This window comes from Oxyura jamaicensis, chromosome 5 (genome assembly GCF_011077185.1).
Source record: "Oxyura jamaicensis isolate SHBP4307 breed ruddy duck chromosome 5, BPBGC_Ojam_1.0, whole genome shotgun sequence".
NCBI lineage: Eukaryota > Metazoa > Chordata > Aves > Anseriformes > Anatidae > Oxyura > Oxyura jamaicensis.
This window is the reverse complement of record NC_048897.1, coordinates 21,112,004-21,138,308: the sequence shown is the minus strand read 5'-3', so window position 1 is coordinate 21,138,308 and position 26,305 is coordinate 21,112,004. Positions and strand designations below refer to the sequence as shown.

Here is a 26,305-nt window from a genome sequence, read left to right as displayed (position 1 = left end):
CAAAATCTCTCCTGCAAGTAACTCTATTTTTGGAGGTCCTAAATTTTTCCTAACACGACGGCATGTGCAAAATGATGTTTTATTATTGTTAAAAGACTGAAACGCCATTTCAGATAAATTAAATTAGACAGCAAAGTTCAGCCTTCACAAGGAAATCTTTGCCTTGTCACTTCCAGAAGAGGTGCAGCTGCATTTATTCCGGTACAACACTCATGACCACTAACCAAGAAGCTAAACTATCGAAACCGAACAAAAAAGCACTGAGTTCTCCAAGCATCTTCAGTGACAGACTGCTGTTTGAGAAAACAGGGAGTAAAGACGATTTGTGCTGGGAGATGCAAGTATAGGAATGGAAGAGCAAGTGAGGTACTCTTACATCCAGCTTCCCTGCTCAGGGATGAAGCCTAAAGCGTGAAACCATGCTAAGTCGCATCTTCTTCACAGATAACAGAACTGCAGCCTCCAAAAGGAAGTATGGCTCAGGCACGTGCCTGGTCTCCCTGCCTAAGACTCCTACAAAAGGGAGAGGAGCATAGCACCATTTAGTGAAAAGAAATGGAAGATTCAGTATCACCAGGTAGTAAGTTCCTTTGCATGAGAATAGCTGTAATCCATTTCTACCATAGCACAAATTATGCATGAGGTACTGGCCTCTTCAGTCTTTTAATATATATTTTTTCATTAGAACATGACATAAAATGCCATACAGTGATCAGAATTATAAAAAAAAAAAATCCAAACACCCACCCCCCTGCCTGTTATGTAACACAAACATACTCTGTCCTACCCTGGGTCCTATGATCTTGACTCACTGTGTGCCTGTCAAGCCTGTTGCATTTCTGTGCCACATCATGGGATCTCTTACTGCTTGGTCTCTCCTTTAGAGTTTCTAGCAGGAACATCTTATCACCGTAATAAAAAGCTGGCCAACATCATCATTTTCCTCACTACTACTACATTTAGTATTCCATATGGCACATACATGCTACAACAGTTGTATCAGTAATATCACTAGTCCTCACAAACAAAATCCACATGTAGAACAAAGATTAAAAAAAAAAAAATCTCCCTGCATTTGAATTGCTGGCAGTGTGCACTCACAATTAGGAACAACTTATTGAAGATTTTTAAGAAATTTGGGTGCTGACTGCACATATTGTTACTGTATACTGTTCTAATCATTAAAAACATCTGCAGATATTTCACATCTAGGTTCACATCTTCTCCTTCCTGCTCATTGTTCATAAGGTCTTTAGAGCAGTATGTACAGATTGCTTTAAAGTTACAATATCTGCTTTGAAAGAATGTATATAGATTTTACTCAACTCTGTACAATTAAAAGTTAAATTAAAAGTTAACAACCCTGCAGAATTTGCAGTTTCATGTGTTCATACTTTGGGAACTGGTTTCCAATAAGTTTTCCGTATGACTGCAAGTAAGTCACAGCATAAATCTGTTGCACATGAGGGAACAGGTGGTTATTTACCAAGGCTGCAGAAACCCTGACAAATAAGTGGAAAAAAAAAAAATGTAACAACTATCTAAGGGAGCAAGAAGCTATAATCAGAATACCTAATGCAGTAAACCACCTATGGAATTCAGAACAACTTCTACTACTGGTGGAAGATACAATAGAGATAGTAGGGAAGAAGGCAAAGAGGATGGGTCAAGTCGAATGTAGTTGTAGGCTCAAAGTACCACACCACTACTGTATTTATTTTGATCTTGAAATTATTAAACTTGGACTAGAAGCAGGGAAACTGTTTAAATCTTTGTTTTGTTCAGAAATGTATGACGTACCCTATGTTAGCTTTTCAGTTTACAAGCTTAATGGGGAAAAAAAGAGGTATTAGAAAAAACTGCATTATAAATATAATCCCAGGAAGAGTTAAGAAGTGAGGGAGTTTTGTGAAGGAGTTAATACTAGTTGTTCTCTCAGGAGTAAGAAAGTTGAAGGATTGAAGGAAACGATGTAAGCCTTTCTACTCTTTGCCTAGCTTTTATTAAATAGTATATACAAACTTCTTTTGTGCTTCCAATAGAGAACATTTTGCCTTGTCTCAAAAATAAACACCCCAAAACAATAGGACTTAGAGGAAAAAAAACATTACACAGTTCCATGTTGCTTTATTTCACAAAATTTCTTCTCCCCAAAGGGCATGGAGGCCATCTGGTTTCATCTTTATCAATTCTGCATAGCAAATTAAAAGTTGATGTGTTTTCTCATTAAAGATCCATCCCCTTTAGGCCACAGGCAGATGCTCAGGGAAGTACTCCAACAAACCTTGCAGAGGCAGCTGCAATAGGCTCATTTTTTTCTCTGCCTATCTGCTGAGAGTTGGCTGCCTCCACAGCACAGCTGACAGAAGACACTGTGAACTTGCACTCCAACTACTCTACTGTAAAGTGCCATGTTCCAGCAGAAGTTGCTGATGAAGATGAACTAGAGCTAAGCCACCCCTCTTTACAGTGAAATCAAGTACAGGTACACATTCACGTCTGCTGACATAGCTGTGAGCGAAGAACAAGAAAAGCTGACTCTCTAAGCCTTTCCAGCAGTACCCACAGTAGTACCCACAGTTTGTCTAGCAGCTCCCTGAAAGTCTAGCTCTACTGACATGTACTTGGTAATTGTCAGATGTAAAGATTATGAACCCAAATTAGAGCTTTTGCCATACAGTCTACATTGGGATTCCAAGTAAAAGTTTTTGCAAGCGAAGCCTCCGCAGCCAAACACAGAAAAACAGAAAACTGTCCAAAAGCTCTTTTTCATTTGAAACGGAGAAAAAAGCAATTGTATAGAATAAAAATCTACAGCATTAACTTAAACACAATGATCTTATCGGAGTACCTCTTGGCCAAAGGGACCAACTGGGACAGGAAGGCCCATCATCAAATCATTTCCAATAGAGGCAATTCTAAACAGACATTAGAAAGTAAAGTATCCCAGCATTGTGTAGTCCCATCAAAGCCTCTTCCAAGTAAGCTAAGTGGTGCAGCAGTGCTTGCACACTCTGGAAAGCAACACCATCTTCTCATAAAAGAGTGCTGACCGGGTGGTATGAGATGTTACATGTGCAGGGAGGAAGAGTTTTGCTGAAATGTCTAGTTAGTATCTGCTTAACATGAATAGTCAAGCACTTGTGGAGCATTGCAGGAGTGGGTTTGGTTTGTCTTTATGTTGTTTTTTTGTGTTTTTTTTTTCTTTAATTAAACCATGCAACACATGGAAGGTAGGGGCAAATATTTTTTCCAGGCATCCACCACATTGCCGGCAATGAGATGTGCCACAACAGCGAGTGTTAGCTCTACACAACTGTTACCTATAGGTCAATGGCATTTTAAAATAGAAAATCTCTTACACAGTGTTATGAATAAAATTGCACTTGATTTTGTTAAAAACTCCTATCCCTGTAACTTTTCCAAATATCTCTTTTCTGACATCTTAATTTTCTTAGTTAACAGGAGCTTCTTTCTAAAACCTCTCGTTCATGTTGGACATGCAACATAGAACAGCCTAAGCCCTTACCTACCAGAAAATAGGTCGTTTCTTCAGTACTTATTTCTATCTGTTCCCACCCTCCACCAAAAAAGGTAAAGGCAATTCACCTGCAAGTGTCAACTTCAACACTGAAATATAAACTCCTCAAGCAGACATTAGGAATTTTAGTTTCACAGATTAAATATTTGAAAAGTTACAGAAGGTGCTGGAATAGTACACATTTAAATTGCTTAAAAATCCAAACTTGCAGCAACTTTGTAATTTCAAAATTTCCAAATGGTTTATCAATGTCCTTGTGAACTTCTTCCACAGCAAGACGTCCTCGTGACAATAAAGCATCAAACTTCCAAGGCTGTGATCAAGAAACAAATCAGCAGGATGCACTTGCTCCACCAAGCAACTTTAAAAGAGGCGTCTCCACTTCCAGCAACAAAAGCCTTATCCTTCATTCCATTTTGGACCTTTCAAAGTGTGTAATCATTCTTTCCTGCAAAATAAAAAAATCCCAATTCTGTCATTTCCACCAATAGAAATATATTACTCAGAAATAAGGAGGTATGCTATGCACGTTCACAACAAATGCACACTCGTGCACTTTACAAGTCCAACTTGCAGCACGCAGATATACCTCTTCTTTTAGAGTGAAAAGTTACACTCTTCTACCCACAAGCTCTTCATCCATAGGATAAGGTATAGGTCACATCATTCACACATTTATTATTCACACGCCCACATTGACAATTTCCACTATTGTGAAAATAACTCTTCCTAACTAGCTGATGGCTTGTGCTCTTTGCTTCTGCTCCACAAACGCTTAATACAGACTCCCCTTTCAAACATTTCATTTCTTCTCCATGTATTATACTGCTCTTTAAATTGACTGAAACTGTTACAGTATTTAACAGTATGCCAAGAATATCTTTACAATAAGAAGTTCAATGGTATTCATTACCCACAATGTTAATCAAAAATTTTCTCCAAGCCATATAGCTCACTTGCTTTTCCACAGCATTGTATGTCTCCATAAGAATTCAACATAACAAAGAAAGGAGGAGGAACTAAGAGTGGGAAAACCAGAACTAACCCAGTATGAAAAAAAATGTGTATAGGTACAGTCTTCAGCAGGAAGGGCTTGTAATCCAGAAAAAAAAATGGTTTCTTTCTGCTGAACTGTGCTCTTCAACATAGGTACAATGATCCCTGAAATTGTGAGTACTGCAAGCAGCAAATCTTTAAGACTTACTTGCATTCTTAGAAGTTGTAACATAGTTGTGCCCACTATCCCTCCCCTTGTATTTTACTGCTGCACTGGCAAGATCAGATGCCAGTTCTAATAAGCCAAGTCCTGAACAGCTGACTCATGACTCCTTTGGTATGTCAGAAGACTGTTTTGTACTGAAGATTTGTTTACTGACCTCATCTGAATCCAGAAGAGCTGGAAGCGCACTGCAAGGGAAACAAAAATTGTTAAGATGGCTAAAGCACCGACTGAGAACATACATTGACAACTGTTCTCAGCCTTATCTTCTACCTTAAGCTTTTTAGGGCAAAGGAGAGCAGTAACAAAGATAGACCTTTCAATTAAACACACAGAAATTAGAGAAAGACACACAAAAAGAGGAAGAGCCCAAGCAGTATCTTATCAATGACCTTCACAGCTTAAACATTATTTCATCACAGCTTATGAATTTCTCATTACCTTCTGAACAATTTCCATGTTGCCATGAAATAAGTTGCGCACACAGTATCTTACCAGTCTGGCTCCAGCTACAAAAGGAGCATTTTGCAATATAGAAAAAATGTTACACCAAATAGAAAACATTTACAATATGAGACCCTGTTGTTAGAAAAAATCCTACAAACCACACAAGTTACACTGGTACCATAGCCTTTTCAGCTACAATGAAATTCAGCTACAACGATCCCACCTATGTACTGGGATCTTATCTCTTCACAACCCTGATCAACATACTTTCAAGAACAGTGAGCCTTCCTAACTTAAACCAGTCTTGTCCTTAAGGAATCCTACCATTCTTAAAAAAGTGCTAGACCAGGGAAAACACATTTAATTGAGAAACTGCACTTCCCTCCACTTGAAGCTTGATTTTTTCTCTTTAATTGACTTCAAGCAGGAGAATTCTACTTGAATCTAGAGTCTTTGCCAAAATTCACTGTTCAGATTTGTGAACATGAAGCATCTGTCAACTTCTGATTTGCTATGAAGAATTTAGACACTGACTTTAAGATATAAAAAATATTACAAGCGGAACAGATATGGACTGCATATACAGCTGACTATCTTGCCAAAAGCGTAAGAATGACTCAGACATACCAAATCAAGTACAGAGCTAAATGAAATTCTGTGGTTTACATCCAGCAAGATACCTGAATAATTTTTTAGAGCACTGAACAGAAAGAGAGGGTTCGTTTGTCCTTTGTTTTCAAGATTTATTTTCTTTATCTTTATTGAAGCGCAAACAGATCAGTCTATGGCTCCACAGTCAGAGAGAGTTTTCCTTAAGTCAGCATGTGTTCAAGTGGCAGGAACCTTAAGTCTGAGAGACTGCATAAAGCCAGGTGGAAGCATGCTAACAGTCACAATGCCAAATCCAGGCTGAACTCAGTATCTGTTCATGTAAGTGCAGCATGCAAGTTATAGGAACACAAATATATTAGAATGCCCTATGTCTGAGGAACCCACTTTTATACAAAAATACTCACACATCAGTCACCGAAGAAGGAACATTCTCCTCTACCCACTTCAGGTCATCCTCCTGCTACAAGTACAGAAATTAAATGGAAAACAAAAGTCAGTTTTCCCAAAATGCTGTCAGATACAAGCCTTTTTTTTTTTTCTCAGCCTACTTGAGGAAGAACCTTCAAATTGATTTCTGAGTTACAGAAGTATTCCAAGGGAAAAAAACACTAACTTCTTAACAATTTAGATTATCAATTCTGTAATTCTCTAATAGCTACTACGAAAAGCAGGCCCTCATGACACCTATTTACAATAATACCCCTACCACCCCATTTGAATAACTGGTCAAAAAATCTCAAAATTAGAAGACAGTTTATTTAAAATACGGTTCAGCCTCCCTCTAAGCCTGACAAACTTGTTAAGACACATTTTTCATTATTAGAATACAGTATTTCCAAGTTTTATCTATATTGCATTGTGCAAGCATTCCTGAAGAACACACTGCATTCTAAAGTCTCCATTGGCATTAATAGGAAGTTACATGAGAAGCCTTTACAGAACTTCTGAAAAGCAAGTAAACACACACATAATACTTCGACTCACTCCCATTCTAGAGCAAACCTGGAAACTCATTTATAGGCTGAAAACTTTGCAAAATGTGAGCTACTACTGGGGGCAGCCAAAAGGGCTATGTTCCTCTGGGTGGGGAGGACATACTTACAGCTTTGTTTGCTTTCACATTCCCATTTGGTTCTTGCTTTGTACTTCTCATTTTCATTCCTTCTGTAGACAAAAGGAGGAAAAGAAGATTGTGGTAACTAAACTCTAATTGCTCAGAGACTGTAAGTGAAAGTGTTGAGTGCTCATCTAATCCCAAGATTAAGAAAAATAAGTTACTCATTATGACAATACTTTTTCCCATTTGAAAGGCTTGTGATTCTTTATGAGAGGTACAATACTTATTCGCCCTGAATTTTGTAATTTTACCTAGAAAATATCAATTTCTACTCCTTTTCTCTAAACTAGACATAAAAAGCATAAAGCTCAAAGACACGGCTGCTCAGAGAGGCTGTGTCATCTCCCTCCTCAGAAATACTTCAAAAGCCATCCGGACATAGATGGTCCTGGGCATGCTGCTCCAAGTGACTGTCTCCAGAAGTCCTTTCCAACCTCAATCCTTCTGTGATATATGCAATTCCCCAAATTTGTTTTTATCTCTTGAGTGCTGACCACCCTTGTTTAAGAGCTGAGAAGCAACACACATCTCCCAGCCTGGCAGACAGCCCATACAGCTGATTTGACAAACATCTAGGAGATAACACACTATCTCAACTCCTAAGTAAATCAAACAGCACTGATATATCCCAGCGGAACTAATTTCAGGACAGACAGCAGCAGTGAGTATATATTACCCTACCCTTTTTACAAAATGGTTTTGTTTCAAGGACAACAGATGTAGTAGGGAGATCGGAGGCAGAGATGGTTATTATAGTAGGAGGGGATAAATGGACAGAAAGGTGCCACCTTGTGTTATAAAGCAGGACTGCTTCAAGGCCCATCTGGACACTGGACATTTCTGCAGAATCCAGAGAACATGTGATACAAGATTCTTTAAACTAAATTTTAAGAAGAGGAACTGCACGAGCCCACTGTCTAGCAAAAGTACTTGAGACCTCTGTAATTGTAACTGGATCCAAACATATGGCTTTTTTTTTTTTTTTTTTTTAAGAAGTGGATATAGTAAAACAACTGTAACAGCAGCATCTTCAGTGTCATCTGAAAACCCCAGGATTAAACATGTAATGTAAATGCTAAACATAAAGCCAATATTCCTCTGAAACTGCATTTATCAATTGCAACAGGCAAACATGAACTCCACTTTTACAGCAGTAATGAACTCTGTTGAAATAAAAAACACCTCCCCATATGTCTCCAACAGGTGGAAAGAAATTTTGCTCTCACCAAAGCTTTCCTTCAACATTGGCTCTTTCTGCTCATCATCATCTTCTTCTTCAGACAGTGGTGAGAAAGCAAACCTTTAGGAGGGAAGGAAAGCTATCTTAGAAGAACATATTTCACCGCCTAAGAGGGTCATTACCCTGACATTCACATCACTTAATTATTCTGTATAGCACATTGTTTTGAAGACCTATGCTCAACTACATAGGAGTTCAAGCAACTTCTTTTCAACTAATGTCATCACCAAGTATAGATGGTATTTTAACTATGTGACTGTGACTTCTGTGACTTCTTCCACCTACTTTTCTCAGGCCCTACGTATACTGCTTAGTATCCTATGTTAGGATGCTATGGACCAGTGTACTGCAACTGAAGTCATCCCTGAGGACTTCTTTGGATAAAGAAGGATTCCCGCAAAAAAACATTTTTTGGAAGAGTTTAGAAAAGCTGAACCTTTGGTTGTTAGCAGATGGTCTCCACAGAATCATGATGACAAAAAGGATCATTGAAAACAGTAAGCGCCAGATGGCATCATCCACCCACAGCTCCTGCCAGTCCTGTCAAGGCAAACAGCAACACAAACAGAAGTTGAGAAAAGATTCCACATCCTAAGCTCTTTCCAAGGATGAATTACAGACATCCGACAAAGAGGCTCGCTTCCTTTAACTGTGAATTTTACCATACGGTATACTACTCTAGATGCAATCCACAGAAAAATCTGTTCCAGAATCACCAATATCACCTCTTACACGGCCAAATTTAAACTTATCAAGAAGCACCAACCACATGAAGTATTCAGTATAGGCTCACCGACTGACAGTCCACCAGCCTGAACTTCATGGTGGTCCAGATGATAAATACAATGGATGCTGCAAGATTAAAAACAAACAAGCTACTTAGTACTACTACAAAGTATGTTAGTGTTTGTATACTACTAACAGGATTGTGTTTCCTAAAGGGTGAAGGCTTAAATAGTAAAATTCTTGGAAACTAATTCATTAGTTTTGGAAAACATGAGATGGCCTTATTGCACTGACCATATCAAGATGTTTAGGCACAGCCCGGAGTAATTTTTTTTACTGGTTTGACAAACCAGAGACACAAGGCGTAAGTCAAGCGGGAAGTATTTTAACCAAAATCCTCACCTCTATTTATTGTTCTTATATTCCTTTCATCTACTTTTCAAACCATGGTTTCATTATTGGTTGACAAACAAAAGCTACCTTGAAGTAACTGAACATTTGATCTATCTGAACGTCTAAGCATTCAGATCTTGACACATAAGAGTCTCAGTGCACAAACAAAGCTCTCACCACAGTTTTAGAAGGCGAGACTTCCCAACATTAGAGAATTCTATGACGACTAAGAACCAAATGCTGCAAGGAATTTAATCAGAGCTTTCAATTAAATGGATGCTGCTGCTTTTTTGTTTAAAGTTAAAAAAAAGAAAAAAAGATAATACAGCGGTTAGAAGCTTTCTGCTCATCATATAGATGGCATTACCAAATAGATGAGAGAAGCAAAGCAGCACTGAGATTTATTCTTGGAGTTCAGTTTATCACTCCTGTAGGAGACTCTGAATCTCTATTATTCTTTCAGAAAACAGGTAGGACATTATATTACAATATGAAGAACATAGTTTTTCTGAAAGTCACCCTGGTCTTCACCTAAGGAGGAAGAACCACCAAAAATGATCTCAGTAAAGCACAGCCAGCAGACACCTTAAAATTCCATACTACACAGCGATCCTGTGATTTTGGTACAAACTATGACTGGGATGTTAGCAACACAGGATAAAACTGCTAGGTCCAAAAGATTAAGAGGAACAAAAGCACTCCATTACAAGAGCTCCACAGAAGTACCAATCTAATCAATTTCCTGACTAATAACTACCTCTGAAGTATCAATGTAATGCTTGACAGAGACCCACAATGAGAAATGGCTCAATTGTTATTTCTAACATTTTCATTGCATTTACAGAACAGTCACTAAACTCAAAAAACTGCTTTAGTGAGTAAATCAGGCTATATATGGAAATAGCAAGCACTCTTACATGACTCTTATAATTTTCTGCTTACCTGCTACTGCCAGGATGAGTGTGTTGGTGAAATGCCGATACAAAGAGAGTTTCACAACATTTCTTCGAAGTTTTAGCAGTTTCATTGTTTGAGTCAAGCTGATGAATATGTATTGAAAGTCAAGAAAAACCTCTGAGGGAACAAGCTGGCCACAGATTTAGGAGAACATTGGTCTTAGGAAGAGCAGCCCCACCCACCCATTTACACAGCCATCTAAAATATAGACCAGACTCATAGTAGAATAGAAGGTCATCCTGTGGCAGTGATGCCAAGCAGCTGGATCTATCCCTTTCGTGCAATTCAGTTATTTAAACCTAAAACTTTTGTCACACTAATGTATTATCCAAACAGTTACTTTGGACTACAGTCCATTCCTCTACAAGAGCCGTCAGATGTACTTCTGATAAATGAAAAAAAAAAAATCAAGGCAACAAAACAACTTCTTAGGGGAAGGCACGGTGTTAAGAGAAACGTGGGGCTGTTGTAACTGGGCAGCACGCTATTAATTTTTTTAATAGTTTTGCAATTGACTTTAGCTAAAAACACTTTATGAGGAGGTTTTGCTATGCGTTGCTTTGAGGTCAGCATTTTCATAGCAGTTGCTCAAGTTACAGTATTATGGATGCTTGGATGCAATACATCAAGACAATGAAAAGTTAACTACCCCATGTTGTCACTTAACTTCTTCAAGATTTACGTTGAAAATGTACCTGAAAATTACAAGAATTTCAGGTTAGGTGTTGCTAAGAAGCCTTTTGTCAAAAACAAGCAGCCTTCTCCCAAGGTTATTACTGTTGTATTGTTAAAGTGTCACATTAGAACAAATTAATTTGATTCTTTAGTAAACAGAGACTGATAACTGACTTAACTGGTTTATCTTTAGGTAGCCAGTAGATGTGTTAGAACAGCTCTTGGTTTCCTCTGCACTGGCAAAGGCTTACCTGAACACGCACTTACAGAGTTTCTATTAACTTTACTAGAAGGAACATGTGCTTGAAGCTCATTTAAAAAGGAAAAAAAAAAAAGTTCAGCCAAAACAACTCCACAAAAAATAAATTTGAAAGCAAACACACCCCACCAAGTAAAATAGTGAAGGATATCCACCAGCACAGGGCAGTATCTAGGAAAGCCAGGGGAATAAAAGCCAAGGAGGCAAGATCATTCTGGGCCTGGAGACAAAGAAAGAGCCAGTAAGAACAAACTGAAAAGGAAACAAGGCATAGAAGAAATGAGGAGGAGTGTCAGGCTATTTTATAAGAAACCACAAATACTGCACCACAACGCTCCCAAGTTTCACTACAGAAATAGAGGGTTTGAAACAAGTGTTCAACCCGATGCACAGAGGGGTTTAAAAAGAACAAAAGCAGACTATAGCACAGTCAGTTCCCAATTCTCCACCAGCAAGGCAAGAACTAGTTTCCAGATTAAGTTAATTTAGCACTGCTAAAAAGAGATGATTGTTGTGATACAGTCTGGCCACTTCCATTACAGAAAATCAGCTTGTTAGAAATGTAGTAATGAACTCTTCTACACCATCCATAAAAGAACTACATGCTCCACCAGTATCCATGGGTTTTACTCAAAGTGGCAGAAATTGCCTTTGTGTATCCATCAAAAACTAATGAAGTTCCAAATGACAAAATCAAACCACTTTTCACTGCTTTTAAAGTGTTAGACATAAATAATTCTGTGAGGTTTTAACAATCTGGAGTTTATGAAAGGATATCCACAAAACAATACAGGCATCAATCAAGGACAGGGCCAAGTTTGCTATCAGAGCCACAGTGTCATAGAAAAACTGAAAAAGTACCAAATATGTGACATGTTAAATACCTTGTCCCAAGATATCAAAAAAAAACAAACAACAGAAATTCACATCGAGATGCACTTACAGATTCAAACATGTATCAGAACCACTCACATGCACTTCCCCAGGTCCAGCCTCAAAAATGGAAGGTTTTTTGTTTGGTTGTTGGAGTTCTTTCATTGTGTGGTTTATTTTGGGTTGTGTGTGTTTGTTTGTTTTAATATAAAAAACTCATGGTCGAGTAAGTTAAGCTGTACATTTAGGTCCGGAACTAACTCTATACCCCAAGATCCCTATGTAAACTGAATGAAACCTGGCTAATCACAAAGTTATGAAAATTATTTCAAAGTTCACAAAATTGTATGCTGATGCATAGAAAAGAATCTTAAAATTGGTCATCCCACTAATCCCCATCTACAGTCTGAGTTTAGCCACTTCACTCTGTTCCCTTGTTTCAGCATAGCCCTGGGACTCTTCCTTGGGTATATAAGTGGAGACAGTAGCATCTGTAGCATATGAAAAAAATAAAGCAGCAGTTACTGACCCCTGTGACTCTAAGAACACCTTCCATGCCAGAAAATAACAGATAAAGGGCTCCAGCCATAACTACTTTATGAAGAGTAACGCCAAGGCGAGGCCTGTAGGAAAACAAAGAGAAGTTTAGATTAAGTGTGGAAGAAGAGTGAAGTCACATCAGCTTGAGCCTAGCATAAGTAAAGAGGCACATGAAAAAAGGCTCCTTGTAACAAGGCACTACTAGATCAGTGAAATAATTTTACTATGGTGCTATAAGCTTATGACATGGCTACAGAAGAGATCAGCAATAGTTACCCTATTTGGCTTTTTATTACCATTTCAAGAAGCCCCAGGACATATCTTCTTCCCCAGTTCTCCCAACATCCACTTGCTGGAAGTTCCCAATGCTGCATGAGATGTTATTTTACCACTTAATACAAGATGATAGCAGACAGATGAGCAGCTAATCTTGTCAGCAGAACTCTCCTACAGCGGATCCTTATTACCAATTCATGACCTCCCCTATTTCTAGAAGCTATTCCTTGCCCAAAAGGGGCATAAAAAGCTCCCACTCCAGTCAGTGAAATATCTCAGTAGTGAGACAAACCTACTCAACCGTGGTGAAGGCAAGAGGATGCAAGGAAGAGCAATCACTACATCAAACTGTATGTCTGTGTTGGTCAAGAAGTCTAGAGCTCTACAGCACTTCACTAAAGCACCTAACATTTAACTAAGTACAGGGAGATGAATGCTACCGTAAGTCATTAAAGAACAGCACTCAAAAGACAATACAATACAACCACACTCCCCATCTGTAACAGAATTACTCACTTGACTATTCCATATCCCAGGCTGACTATAATGACCAGAGTTCGAGCCAGTGAACGTTTCACAGCAGAAAGCAGTTCTGCCAGTATCAATGCTCCTTGTACTACCAAAAACAAAGAGAAGGAAGCTAGGTTATTAAAAATATAACTTATGTTTTATTGAATACTACATACGATTGTAGCATGAGAGCAGCATGATAGTTTTCAGGAAGTAGGCTGTTAAAATTTAAATTTGAAGTCATTTTATTTCCCACAGCCAGAGCAAGCTTTCAGAAAACACAGGTCTCTTATTGTTAAAAAGGAAGAAACACACACACAGAAAAAATCCTACAGCACACTAGTTAAAAATCAAGTCTAAAGAAAGCAAAGAGCAAGTGATCCGTAAAATGTCTATCCACAAAATCAGTCCGGATGATCTTCCAAGCAAGCACACCATGAAAACCTTCTGCACTGTGGGTGTGACTGTTCAAAGTCATAATGAAGTTTTACTTAACTTCATTTGCATGCATCCATGCTAAAAATTCAAAAATAGTATATCAAAAGTTTTTTTCTTCCTTTTTTTTTTTGAGAATGATTTGCTTAAGATGAAAAAAAATGAATTAAAAACTACACTTAGGAAGTCCTGTTTTAAACCTCAAGCATTACAGTGACTACTTTCAAGAATCTAGCATTCTATATTCCTGAGATACTACATTCAGAAGTCAGAGACAGTCAAAGCATTTTAATTTTAGAAGAGCACCGGTTGTCAAGAGATCATAAAAAGCATTGTATATTAAAAAAAAAAAAAAAGTGAAGAAACTGTTCCCTGTCCTTTATTTTGAAGCAATCCTCAAGTAATCACATACTTGCAATGCATTTGTCACCCCAATTCAGTGTATGTTAGCATAAGGCTTTAGTGCTATGCTCACCAATGAAATTGCAAGCTGCAATTATTACCTACCGGATTCCCCCGTGTAGCGGATATTCTGGAACTCTGCATAGAAGACTGCTTTCTCAAGCATGCCCAGGAAGATAACCGCACCAATCCAGAACTGGATCCTCAGGAGATCCCGCCAGTAACACGCTGACCATGCAAGCCACAGAACCCCGAAGAATACATACACAATACACATCACCATGAAAAACTATTGCACAAAGAGAAGCAAAAAAAATAGGACTCTTAGACCAAAAAAGAGAAACACAGATATAAGATAAATATTTCTCCCCAGGAATATCAACTTTTAAAGGTTTGAAACACACTGCTTCATTTGTCTTCTCCAGATTCTATTACAGTGACAATCTAGTTTCTTACTGACAACAAAGATTCAGAGAAACTGAATTTCTGAACAATTTCTCTTGAAAAGCCATCTGCCAATCTATTCACAGGCAATGTTTAAAGATAATATCACATGCTACTAGCTTAAAAAAAAAAAAACTCAGATAAGAGTTTTGTCAAGAAATCAAGTACCAAAAACCCTGCCCCTTCTCATACATTATTCTTTATATTACTAACTTCCTTGTACACTTACAATACTCTGCAAATGAACTTACAAGTCCCCTTTACACACCATTCCACAGAACAGAGATAAGCAACTGATGGCTGTAATTCCTCTGTGCAAATAATTTTACAGCTCTCAAAAGCTAATTTTTAGCCAACTCAGTTTTTGACCAAGCTTGGTCAGTCAAAAATCTGAAATTGAAAAAGGAAAGCCCCCAAATCCATTTAAACATTACCATCTTGTGATTTTTCCAGTCTAGCATTATCTGCTTCAGATGAATTTTCATCTTATATCTCCTATGCTGAACAATTAGCTTGACAATGCTACTCAGTGCTGAATTTTGTAAATCACAGCAGCATACCAGGGCAAGTTAAGTTTTCAGAAAGCACAATAAAATTGAAAAAGAAGAGGGATAAAGAGAGAAAGATATGAAATGAATACCTGGAACTACTTAGCCCAAGTATAGGACAGTGATAATCAAGGACTGTCCTCTTGTAGAGCGTAGTCTGTTTTATTTGTTTGTTTTGTTGGTTGGTTGTCTTAAATCAAGCCAGCACTAAAGTTGGCTGTAAGATCCTCTGAAACCATCTCCCTTTGGAGAACAGCTTACTAATCCTTAACACATTTTCATGCCAGAGTGATCCACGTAGTCCACATGTTAAGGATCTAGACATGTCAGTTCACATTCAGACACTCTGTTACAGAAATATGTAGACAGAAACCTTTTTCTAGACTTGACACATGAGAATATTCATACCAGTGAATTATTTGGCAATAGTACTGCTGAAGCTTTCAGTTCTGCAGCGAGTAAAACATCTGGTTCAAAAATGCAATGAGGCTCTCCTCTTTAAAGGCTACTTTTGACATTATAGTCATCCTACAGTTCTTACTTTCTACTGATCCCCAGCTAAAGTCTGTCTACACTAGATAAGTTCTTTCATTTTCTTAGCCTCCTCAAAAGAAGCAATTAGTGATCAAGTCAACAATCCCTCTGAAGGAGAATTAGCTCTTTGTAGTTCAATTATGCTTTCATTGTCAGGCAGTATTGAGGACTTTCTCTTTGTATGGAAGACAGCTGGTGGAGGAGGGAGAAGAGGCTACAAAAGAATAAAGCAATGACAAAGGAAAGGGTAGCTGTAAGCAAAGACACAAAAGAGCAACTTTTCTAAGATATGAGCTACGGAGAAAAACAAACATCAGTAAAGCTTCTCAGTTTAGAGTTAATGGTACTGCTACCTTCTGGAATGAATTAATAGGCATCAAGTAAAATATCTTCAATTTGCATCTGTTTTCTACATCTTATATGCAATATAAAAAACCCTCTGCTAAAATTAGTTCTTCTAAGCTAAAGGCTTTGTATCCTGAAGTATGGAAGGAGAGTATTTGAGATTTACATCCACTGACAGCTTTATAGGTCAAAGAAAAGCTGGTTTACTCACAATCATCAGAGGATAGTCTGCAAGTGATAGATACTCATATGGCCCCTTCAGTTCTACTGTCACTGTCAAAAGACAATATAATAACCAATTCAAACAAGAAGCAAAAACAGGAAGTCAGGATAAAGTACTTAAATGATTTTTACTCAAGCATAAAGAAATTCCAAATCTTCACATGGAGCAAGCTTTTAAAATTAACTTAACTTTCTTTGATTAAAGTGCAAAATTCATAACACATTCAGTTAATTAGATTATATTAAGGCCATTTAATATGCACCATTACCAAATAACTTATGGTAGCACTTAAAGTGAAAGTACTTTGTGCTGGAGATTCCTGCATAACAGTGAAGTTAGAAAACACACACGTTCCAATTTCTTATAGGAATTTTAAAACTTGTCTAAAATTTGGATACATTATCAATACAGTTAAATATACTATAATAAAGATCATTATAGTCACTTTGAAATTATATATTCTAAACTATTTAAGCTCTTTAAAGTCACTGTGTTGGTCTGGACATTTTTTAAATACCAAAGCTCAAAATTGAATTACTCGGGATTCTTCCTTATGTCCATCATTACACTGACAGACTAACAGCCTTAGGATCTTCAAAACACTAGCAATCACCTATTTTCTTAAGATGAGAAGAGTTGTGGTAGGTACTATTTACACCTATGTAAAGTAAAAGCGTCTTATGAAAAAGAACTGAATAGTATATAAGAAGTACCTTAGAATACAGGCAGAATGGTATACATCAAAAACTGCAATTTCTATTTTTAACTTACTGTATAAAATATTTATCTTACTTGTGAAGAGCTTCTCTTTGACATTTGAAGAAGGTGTTGTTTTCTCTGTTCTTTTAACTTTAGTAGTAGAATCTTTTGTAGATATAACTCCAATTTGTACAATAAATATATATGGCCCATCTCGCCAAGTTTTAATAACAGCATTCATTGCCTGAAAATAAAATTCCTACATGTAAATAGCACAGCAAAAAAGGAACAAACAAAAAGGACAAAAGCATGCTCTCCATAAGTGAGTGATATTTTCCATATAAAAATATTAAATTCATCTCTTCCCAGGCCTAAAACTTCTTAATAAATAATTTATATGCAATTTCTGAATGCACTTGTGAGACGTAACACTGTAAAAAAATCAGTCTGACATAATATTTTAAAAGATAATCTAGATTTTAATCCAGAAAAATCATTAAAAGGCAAGAGGTGATCGGGGCTTATTTACCAATTGAATACTGCCTTATTGCAAGAGTCACTTCAAAGGTACTGTAAAAAGGTCAAATAATTCAGCAAAGCGTCTGAGTCCTTGTTTTCAGCCTACGGATATTAGGACTGTCAGAGATTATTACTTGCCTCATGAAAACAAGTGTTTGGCAACAGGACAACTACACACAACTTGGTGTTCTGCTGAAGACTAAATTTTCTAGTGTAAGATAAAAGAGGTAGTTGACTTAAAAAAAAAATCCACATTAGTCATTTCCTGTGGAAACTACTACGGCATCTGCAACAGCTCTCATACCTGGAAGACTAAAATCCTGCTAGTAAACTAAGAATGAGAAAGCTTGCCCAGACAAAATATTTGCACCATAAAACAAATACAAATTCAGAGATTTCTTTTCAGCTCCAGTACCCAAAAGGATTAGTTCCACAACTGAGGAAGTTCCAGCCATCTCAAAAACTGCAATAATATCAGAAGTTAATGTTAAAACTAAGACTAGCTAGACATATACTGCTTACACGACCACTGTAGAATTAGCACAAGACTTTTTATAATGGCCTCTCCAAGAGAATGTCAGTATTAACACCATGCATTTCTACTACAAATCTTCCTGCGTACAAGACCTAAAGCAAACAGCATTTTATGCATCAAAAAAGTTTATGCTAATATTGACTGAAGTTTAAATGCTTAGTTAAAAACATATTAAGCTTTGACGTAAACATGTTTTTGTACACTACTTTTGCCTTTAGGATAGATCCATCTCTTGCTGCATTGATTCCTTATTACTACACTCATGCACGTTTACATTTTAACTTTAAGGTAAATGGCCCCGTTAGTACAAATGGAGTTAAGCACATTTTCTTTGTTGGCATCCAGGAAATGGAGTGTGAAACTCATAATTGTTCCTGGCTAAGGCTCGAACAGAACACATAACATAAATGCTAACAGATTAGAAACCTCAGAAGAAATCATTCAACTTGCTAGGTACAATATTTTAAAAGATTGACTAGTCCAAGATGAAAACAAATGTAACCCCTAAATATTAGTGACCATTACTGACCACTTAGATCATATCACTGATTACTTATCTTAAAGCTAATATATTTTGCATACTTTAAATTACCTTTTTTTGGTAAGAATTTTATTGTTTGATTTATACCATCAGTTTGAATTGTTTGTGTTATTTCACACACACACAAATAAACAAAAAAAAAACACCACACCAAACACAAACAACTCCACTATCCCTGTAAACACTAGTAGTTTTTTTAGAATGAGAAATAAAAAAAAAGACTGCTGGATTCCACGTTACATTTAAATTCAATATACATACAGTTTTATCTGCCACCATTGTGTGATTTCCTGCATTCTCCTTCTTATCTTTTACACCCTTAGAGAAAAAACAGAAAACGGATGTATCAGTAGGTCAAAATTCTTTCGTTCACTCCTACACTCATTCATTAGAAAGAAAAAAAATACCTCTTGTTTCTCAGGTGAGAGAGGCTCTGGATGAACAAATTCTTTATAGAAAATCTGAAAGATTAAAAAAAAAGTACATAATTTATAGGCATTATAGTTTAGTATGGCATTACTTTACCAGAGCAATAAACTTGAGTTTAAGGAAGGATTATCAGAAGAGCAGTATTGGAGAGCTTTCATTTCTTTAAATCAAACTATTCATTTGGGGAAGGAATCCTGACTACTTAGATAAATATTGGTTGCTTTTTTCCCCCTCAGACAACAGGTCTCTATTTTTAGAACTAGACTCACAGACATGACAGCAGTGAAATTAATCTCACTTTCCAAATAAGAATCTGTTGACCATCTCCATCACTAGATGAAATCTATACAGACAGAAACAAAATCTGAAGATTTGTGCCTCATTTACGGAAAAGTCCCTAGACAAGTGGGTGCTTATTAGGGATCATGGAGCAGATTATCTCGAGAGTCATCATGCAGCACTTGCAGGGCAAGCAGGCGATCAGGCCCAGTCAGCATGGGTTTATGAAGGGCAGGTCCTGCTTGACAAACCTGATCTCCTTCTGTGACAAAGTGACGCGCTGGGTGGATGAGGGAAAGGCTGTGGATGTGGTCTACCTTGACTTCAGCAAGGCTTTTGACACCGTCTCCCACAGCATTCTCCTCAAGAAACTGGCTGCTCTTGGCTTGGACTGGCGCACGCTTCGTTAGGTTAGAAACTGGCTGGATAGCCGGGTCCAAAGAGTCGTGGTAAATGGAGTCAAATCCAGTTGGAGGCCGGTCACTAGTGGCGTTCCCCAGGGCTCGGTGCTGGGGCCGGTCCTCTTCAATATCTTCTTCATTGATGATCTGGATGAGGGCATTGAGTGCACCCTCAGTAAGTTTGCAGATGACACCAAGTTAGGTGCGTGTGTCGATCTGCTCTAGGGTAGGAAGGTTCTGCAGGAGGATCTGGATAGGCTGGACCGATGGGCCGAGGTCAACTGCATGAAGTTCAACAAGGCCAAGTGCCGGGTCCTGCACCTGGGGCGCAATAAGCCCAAGCAGAGCTACAGGCTGGGAGATGAGTGGTTGGAGAGCTGCCAGGCAGAGAAGGACCTGGGAGTGACGGTTGATAGTCGGCTGAATATGAGCCAGCAGTGTGCTCAGGTGGCCAAGAAGGCCAACAGCATCCTGGCCTGTATAAGAAACAGTGTGGCCAGCAGGGCTAGGGAGGTGATCGTCCCCCTGTACTCGGCTCTGGTGAGGCCGCACCTCGAGTACTGTGTTCAGTTTTGGGCCCCTCGCTACAAGAAGGACATCGAGGTGCTCGAGCGAGTCCAGAAGGGCTACGAAGCTGGTGAGGGGCCTGGAGAACAAGTCTTATGAGGAGCAGCTGAGGGAGCTGGGCTTGTTCAGCCTGGAGAAAAGGAGGCTCAGGGGTGACCTTATCGCTCTCTACAGGTACCTCAAGGGAGGCTGTAGCAAGGTCGGGGTTGGTCTGTTCTCCCACATGCCTGGTGACAGGACGAGGGGGAATGGGCTTAAGTTGCGCCAGGGGAGGTTTAGGTTGGATGTTAGGAAGAACTTCTTTACCGAAAGGGTTGTTAGACACTGGAACGGGCTGCCCAGGGAAGTGGTGGAGTCACCATCCCTGGAGGTCTTTAAAAGACGTTTAGATGTAGAGCTTAGGGATTATGGTTTAGTGGGGACTGTTAGTGTTAGGTCAGAGGTTGGACTCGATGATCTTGAGGCCTCTTCCAACCTAGAAAATTCTGTGATTCTGTGATCCAGATTCTGCCAACTCTCCTGAACCTGAAATTTAATGACTAAAATCTCCTGACTTGAAATCTAATGAAATTGCTATACCACAAGAAAAAAAGCTGAACAACCAAAAGGAGATGTTTATGTCAAACTTCAGAAATGAATACCTGGGAAGAGTAACTTTTCTTAAAATTTCAGCAGGCTTCAAAAAGGAATTGGAGGAAAATCACTTAAAGACTTAAAAAAAAGAAAAAAAGCTTCACCAACTTGAACATTCAATTAAGAAGATGCCTCAATTTACATTACACAGATAAGCCCTTGAGAGCTTTTCTATAAAACCACAGAAAAACCAAACTGACATTTCTCATATTACTAAAAACAAAAAGCAAGCAGCATACAGATTTAAAAAAGAAAACATCTTTCAAGTCATCTTCACACATAAAATGAGTTAGAGGCTTGCAAGAGACATCATTAAAACCATTTTCAAGTCATGTTTAGGTACAGATTTTTCTTTAAGAAAAATGCTAGACTCAATACTTGGACAATTCCCAGTACTCATTATCCACACCCCTTTATCTAAAGCAGGAGTACTTCGATAAAGGCACAATTCTGTCCCCTTTACCTTGAATCCTTAAGTAGACCATAAAAGACAAGAGCATTACATTGACAATGTCATTAGTATGACTGCATGGCTTCCCCTGTTGATACATAGCTTCCATGGGGTCTTTGCACATTACTTCACTATGTTACGTCACACTTACTTTCTCATTTCTTCCATTTGATTTTTCAACTACTTTTTGCACTACCTATTTTTCATTTTTAACCTATTATCAGTGTTAAGTAACCTATTTTGAAACACGCTTATTTCTATTATTATAAATTATCATTATCTGACCAGAAATCCCAGTCCTTTAATGACCTAACTTCAGTAGGAGATTCACTCTGTAGCCAGAGGCACACACTTCTCTTCTAACAGTAGACTTCTGTAAGGCAATTCTTAGCGTTAAGTGAAACAGGAACATGGAACACAGAACCACAAATGGAAAGAAGCACTAGGGTTAAAAGTGCAGGGATTTTTCTCTGACAAAAGAGGAACAGGCAAAAAGTAAGTACCTCCCAACCTCAGGAGGTCCTCACATAAGCTACTAATTCACTTCACAGGAACTATCATCTTCTCTGTATTATTGTACAAGAGAACTGAGTGGAATAAGATTTTTACCCATACCTGGGGCCTGAAGAGCTCAGAGCAATTTGGAAAGAGTAGAGAAGCTGTGGCATAGTATCCTGACCAACCCGGATGTTCTTCAGATGTAGTCCCAAAATAGTACTCTGCCTGTTCTTCCTGCCAAACACAGAATAAAATTTACATTGGCATCCATTATATCAAATGTTTCATCTGAGTAGGCAGCTGCAAGACTTGGGAAGTGCCAAATCTTCCCTCTGCATATACTCTTGAACAGAATTTACTAGGATAAAAGCCATCAAATCCACACATGACTATTATTCCTCCATTTTTTTTGTTGTTTATACATATATTCATGTATATATATACAGAGATGAGATTTAAATATATTTATTATCAGTTGGGTATTAATATCTCAGTATTCCTATATGTGAGGTGCAGCAACCATTGCAAACTCAAGTCTACACAAGCAAATTCCAAACCATTCTATTAAAGGTCTCAGTACTGTGCCAGGCTAGTAGTTAACCACTGTCACAGTTAATATTTCAAGTAAACAAGAAAAATGTATTACAAACAGTATAGTTGTGTTCTACCACATTTGAGAGATTATAAACATTGAAAGACACATTTGGTATAAGTCAATAACACTTATAATATGCATGCAAGAAAGAACTGAATTAAGACTAAAGCATCTTATTATTTTTCCTATTTGCTGTAATTGATGTTCTCATCTACCAGAAAAACTCACCCACTTCAGTTTACAGTTGATGTACTTATTTCAAATTATGGTCTTAGAATAATTCTGACAAATGCTTCTACCTTACTCAATACTCAAAAAAGTCAGTAATTCGAGACAGCTGTAGATCAATTCTTCTCCCATCAGCTTCCCACTGACACAGAAACTTATCTTTCAATGGAAGAGCATCTCTTTTAGGCCCACCAAAGAAAGATGACACAAGCAAGAAATATCCAATACTCTCATCCCCAGAACTGCTTATCCCTAAAAATCATAGCCCATGTTTTTCCACACAATTCTTACCCCAAAGTTGAAGACTTCATTGTAGCAATCAGAATATCTTAAGTACCAAGTAACGTTGTAACCTTGGGAGGGATCACAAGCCTTCTCATCCCCTTCAACTAAAAAGATAAAAATATGTAAGACAACCTTTCCATGTCATCCTTCTCCTTCCATTCTGTGCCAAACTACTGTAGTTAAGTTTAAATGCAAGAAGTAAAACAATAGAAAAACATTATCCTCAAATAATCCACTGGTGTTCAGTTAAAAAAAAAAAAAAAAAAAACATGGAAAACAGAATTTGACTGCAACATCACATTAACTCCATTAATGACCTGAAGATCATTTGGAATTATTTTTTTCTTGAGACGACCAGGGATATGCCAGCAACTGCAAACACCAAACAAGATGACAGGGACTCCCAGTGATCACAATACACAACATTATTTCCCTTTCTAAGACATTTGGAGGACATGGCAGGTATCTAAAGCTAAGAACAAGTTAATACTAAAGGTGATTTGCACAGAATTGAAATACACCAATATTTGAATAATACTTAAACAAACTGATACCACCACCAAGACAGTAGAAGGAAAGGTGAAGTTTCACAAGTCAACATCCACCTCCCGCTCCCAAAAGACAAACAATCCATCCATAAATTAGCTCACTGTCAAATCTGCAACGCTACCTAAAACCACAGTAACACAACTTTTGCAATTTTGATATTAGAAGAATAGGCACGGAAGATGAAACACAAGATTTTATCTATTTATGAAAGATTTTGTCATGATATTTGTTTCAGATCTCATACCTAAACTAAAGCCTGATGAAGAAAATTTGACATCGAGAAGGTAAACTTCACATGTAAACAAAATGAGCAGTGATTATTCAGTCTTGGAAGAGCCATTTAATGATTATATTTCGGTTTTGCCAGTCAACAGATGGCAAAACAAAATCAATGAGTTGACAGTATGCTTCTAGTGCTAATAAGTCCCCACAACTTCACAGTGAAGGCTTATCTCAGACTACACCCCCACAAGCTTATTACATGTGGAGGACTTTTAATGAATGTTTCCCTATTGACCAAAGACAAAAAATATCCAATTAGTTCGAAGACCCTGCCAAGGTGCAGGAACTGACTTTAAACCATACAACTTCTAAACCTAAGGAACTGTGGCTCTACATATAGAGGTACAAACAACTGGGCCCCCAACACCAAGGATTTTTTTTTTTTTAAAGAATGCAATCACTGAAAAATCTAACAGTTTCCTTATGACAATTTCTGGTGTACATGCAAATAAGACATATGTTCTCCACATAGCCCTAGATACTGCATATGGCAAAACAATGAAACTAAGAGGCAACATAAACACTACAATAACGTGGGTTGATAGCAAATTCTTTGGTGACAAAAGCTGTTCTGATAAAATTGATCAAGTGAGGAATAACCCAGAACAGTGCAACAAAGAAAGTGTTATTTAAAAAAATATTTTTATTCACTTTTTTACCTATTAGAAATAGATAGGATTACTGAAGCCCTATATTCAGCAAGCAGCAACAACTAAAGGCAGATCAGGCCACAAACAGTATAATGCACCAATCTAGGCAATCACCACAGAACTGTTGAGAAGAAAGCACTGTAAGAAACACAGAGAAGGCACCCATGGCATTTACTGAATTCAGTAACAAGGAAATCAAAGTTCCTTTGCCTTCAAGCAAAGCTAGCAATATTCAGCTCAAACGCAGTCCTTATTTATAGATGAGAGCGGGATTACCACCATGATCCTAGACAGGAAACCAGATATCGTCAAGAACAGCACTCAAGAAAAGTAGCAGATAAAAATAAATTCATTACTGACAATACTTAACAGCGGCAGTTTTCCCAATCAAAAGCAAAAAACGAGCATTAGATACCAACACACAATATACACCATAAAAATCAAGAATGGAAAAGAAAAAGAGCAGGAGGAAATACAGTTGCTATTCTAAATTCATGTAATTTTTTTTAATCACACTGGTATGTAAAATAGAGATCTTCCCTGGGGAATTTTGAAGCTCAGTCCCTGTTCAAAGGCTGACAAGCACTGTGTAGTTGAAGTCAACGTCAGGAGCCAGAAGATGTAATTCTTACTGCCAGATCTGCCACATACCTCTCTTGTAACAAACACAGTCTATCTTCTCCATGCCTTAATTCCTTCCTTCTCCTGGTTATTTCAGCTCTTCTCCTCATGATTAGACTTATCACATACTACTGCAGGGACCCAAGTCTCACATGCAGTATTAGTATGAATATGCTGGAAAAAATCCTACCAAACTTCCAGATGCCCTTTCAAAACCACTTCCTTCTTCCCCAAGCATCAGATTTGCAGCTGCCTTGATGCAAGCTGTGAAACTCAGCATTTGAGCTATACTTGGAAAGTGGGAAAACCCTAAACCTTCACAATTAACCACCTTAATGCTAGCCTCCTATTTCAGATTCCTATGAGATTAATAGAGACACTTTAACAAGCTTCCTTTGAAACAGCCCCAGGATGGGCAGGCATCCAAAATTAAACCTGAAAATCCATATAGTAAGCATAGTAAACAGAACAGAACATAAAATACACAATTTTATCATGAAGCATCAGTTAATCCTACCACCTTGCCTTCTAGATAACTGAGAAAATTAATCACCACAGTAGCTACGTATTAAAGTGACAAAAGCACAGATCCCACTAATTGTTTTTAGAGTGGCTTATTTCCTCATTTAACACAAAGGCCATTCACAGACACTGTATCTGCATAACCACCCAATTCGCATCAGGAGAGCAAGAGCTTGTCCCTCTCATCAATGGTAACAACCAGTGCAAACAACCCCTTAAAACTGCTCACAGCACTTGGTAAAGATTCTAGCCTTTCTAAATCAGTCACTTACACAAGTCACCTATGTCATCTAGTTGCCATCTCAGCGCTGTCTTCAAGTTTACAGATCACAGGCTATTTTACAGACACTCCTTAGGGCACTGACCTACATAGCCCATAGCCCTGGTCACATCAGAAAACAGCAAGAGAACCAAAAAACATGAGGGCTGCAAAGATATTTTCTCTGTAGCTCACTCACACATGCTGTGATCAGGAAGAGAAACAGCTGTCAGGAGACCTCTCATAACATCCAATGTCACTTCGTTACAACTGCCAGAGGTGCCCACCTAAACAAAGGAACAGGGCCTCAAAAGCACTGGCTTCAGTCACCCAATCAGGGCCAAGACTTCCCACTGGGACAATGTAGTACGCCTTACCGCAGGGCTCAGCACATCCCACCCCTCATTACCCTCAACCTGAAACGAAATGGTACTCCCATTGCCCAT

The 26,305-nt window shown here is 38.1% G+C and overlaps 1 protein-coding gene across 1 annotated transcript; it reads right to left on the bottom strand.

The window, feature by feature from the left end:
* Nucleotides 1–6,219: 6,219 nt before the first annotated feature.
* TMEM87A (transmembrane protein 87A) lies at nt 6,220–25,142 on the bottom strand. Its single transcript, XM_035327566.1, has 15 exons — nt 25,109–25,142; nt 22,983–23,080; nt 21,986–22,102; nt 19,018–19,071; nt 18,872–18,928; nt 17,109–17,259; nt 16,305–16,366; nt 14,328–14,511; nt 13,392–13,491; nt 10,238–10,335; nt 8,970–9,028; nt 8,613–8,716; nt 8,163–8,236; nt 6,922–6,983; nt 6,220–6,279 (listed from the first exon to the last, which is right to left on the bottom strand). Exons 1-15 carry the CDS (start codon nt 25,140–25,142, stop codon nt 6,220–6,222), a joined length of 1,314 nt encoding a protein of 437 aa, XP_035183457.1.
* Between the last annotated feature and the right edge of the window lie 1,163 nt (nt 25,143–26,305).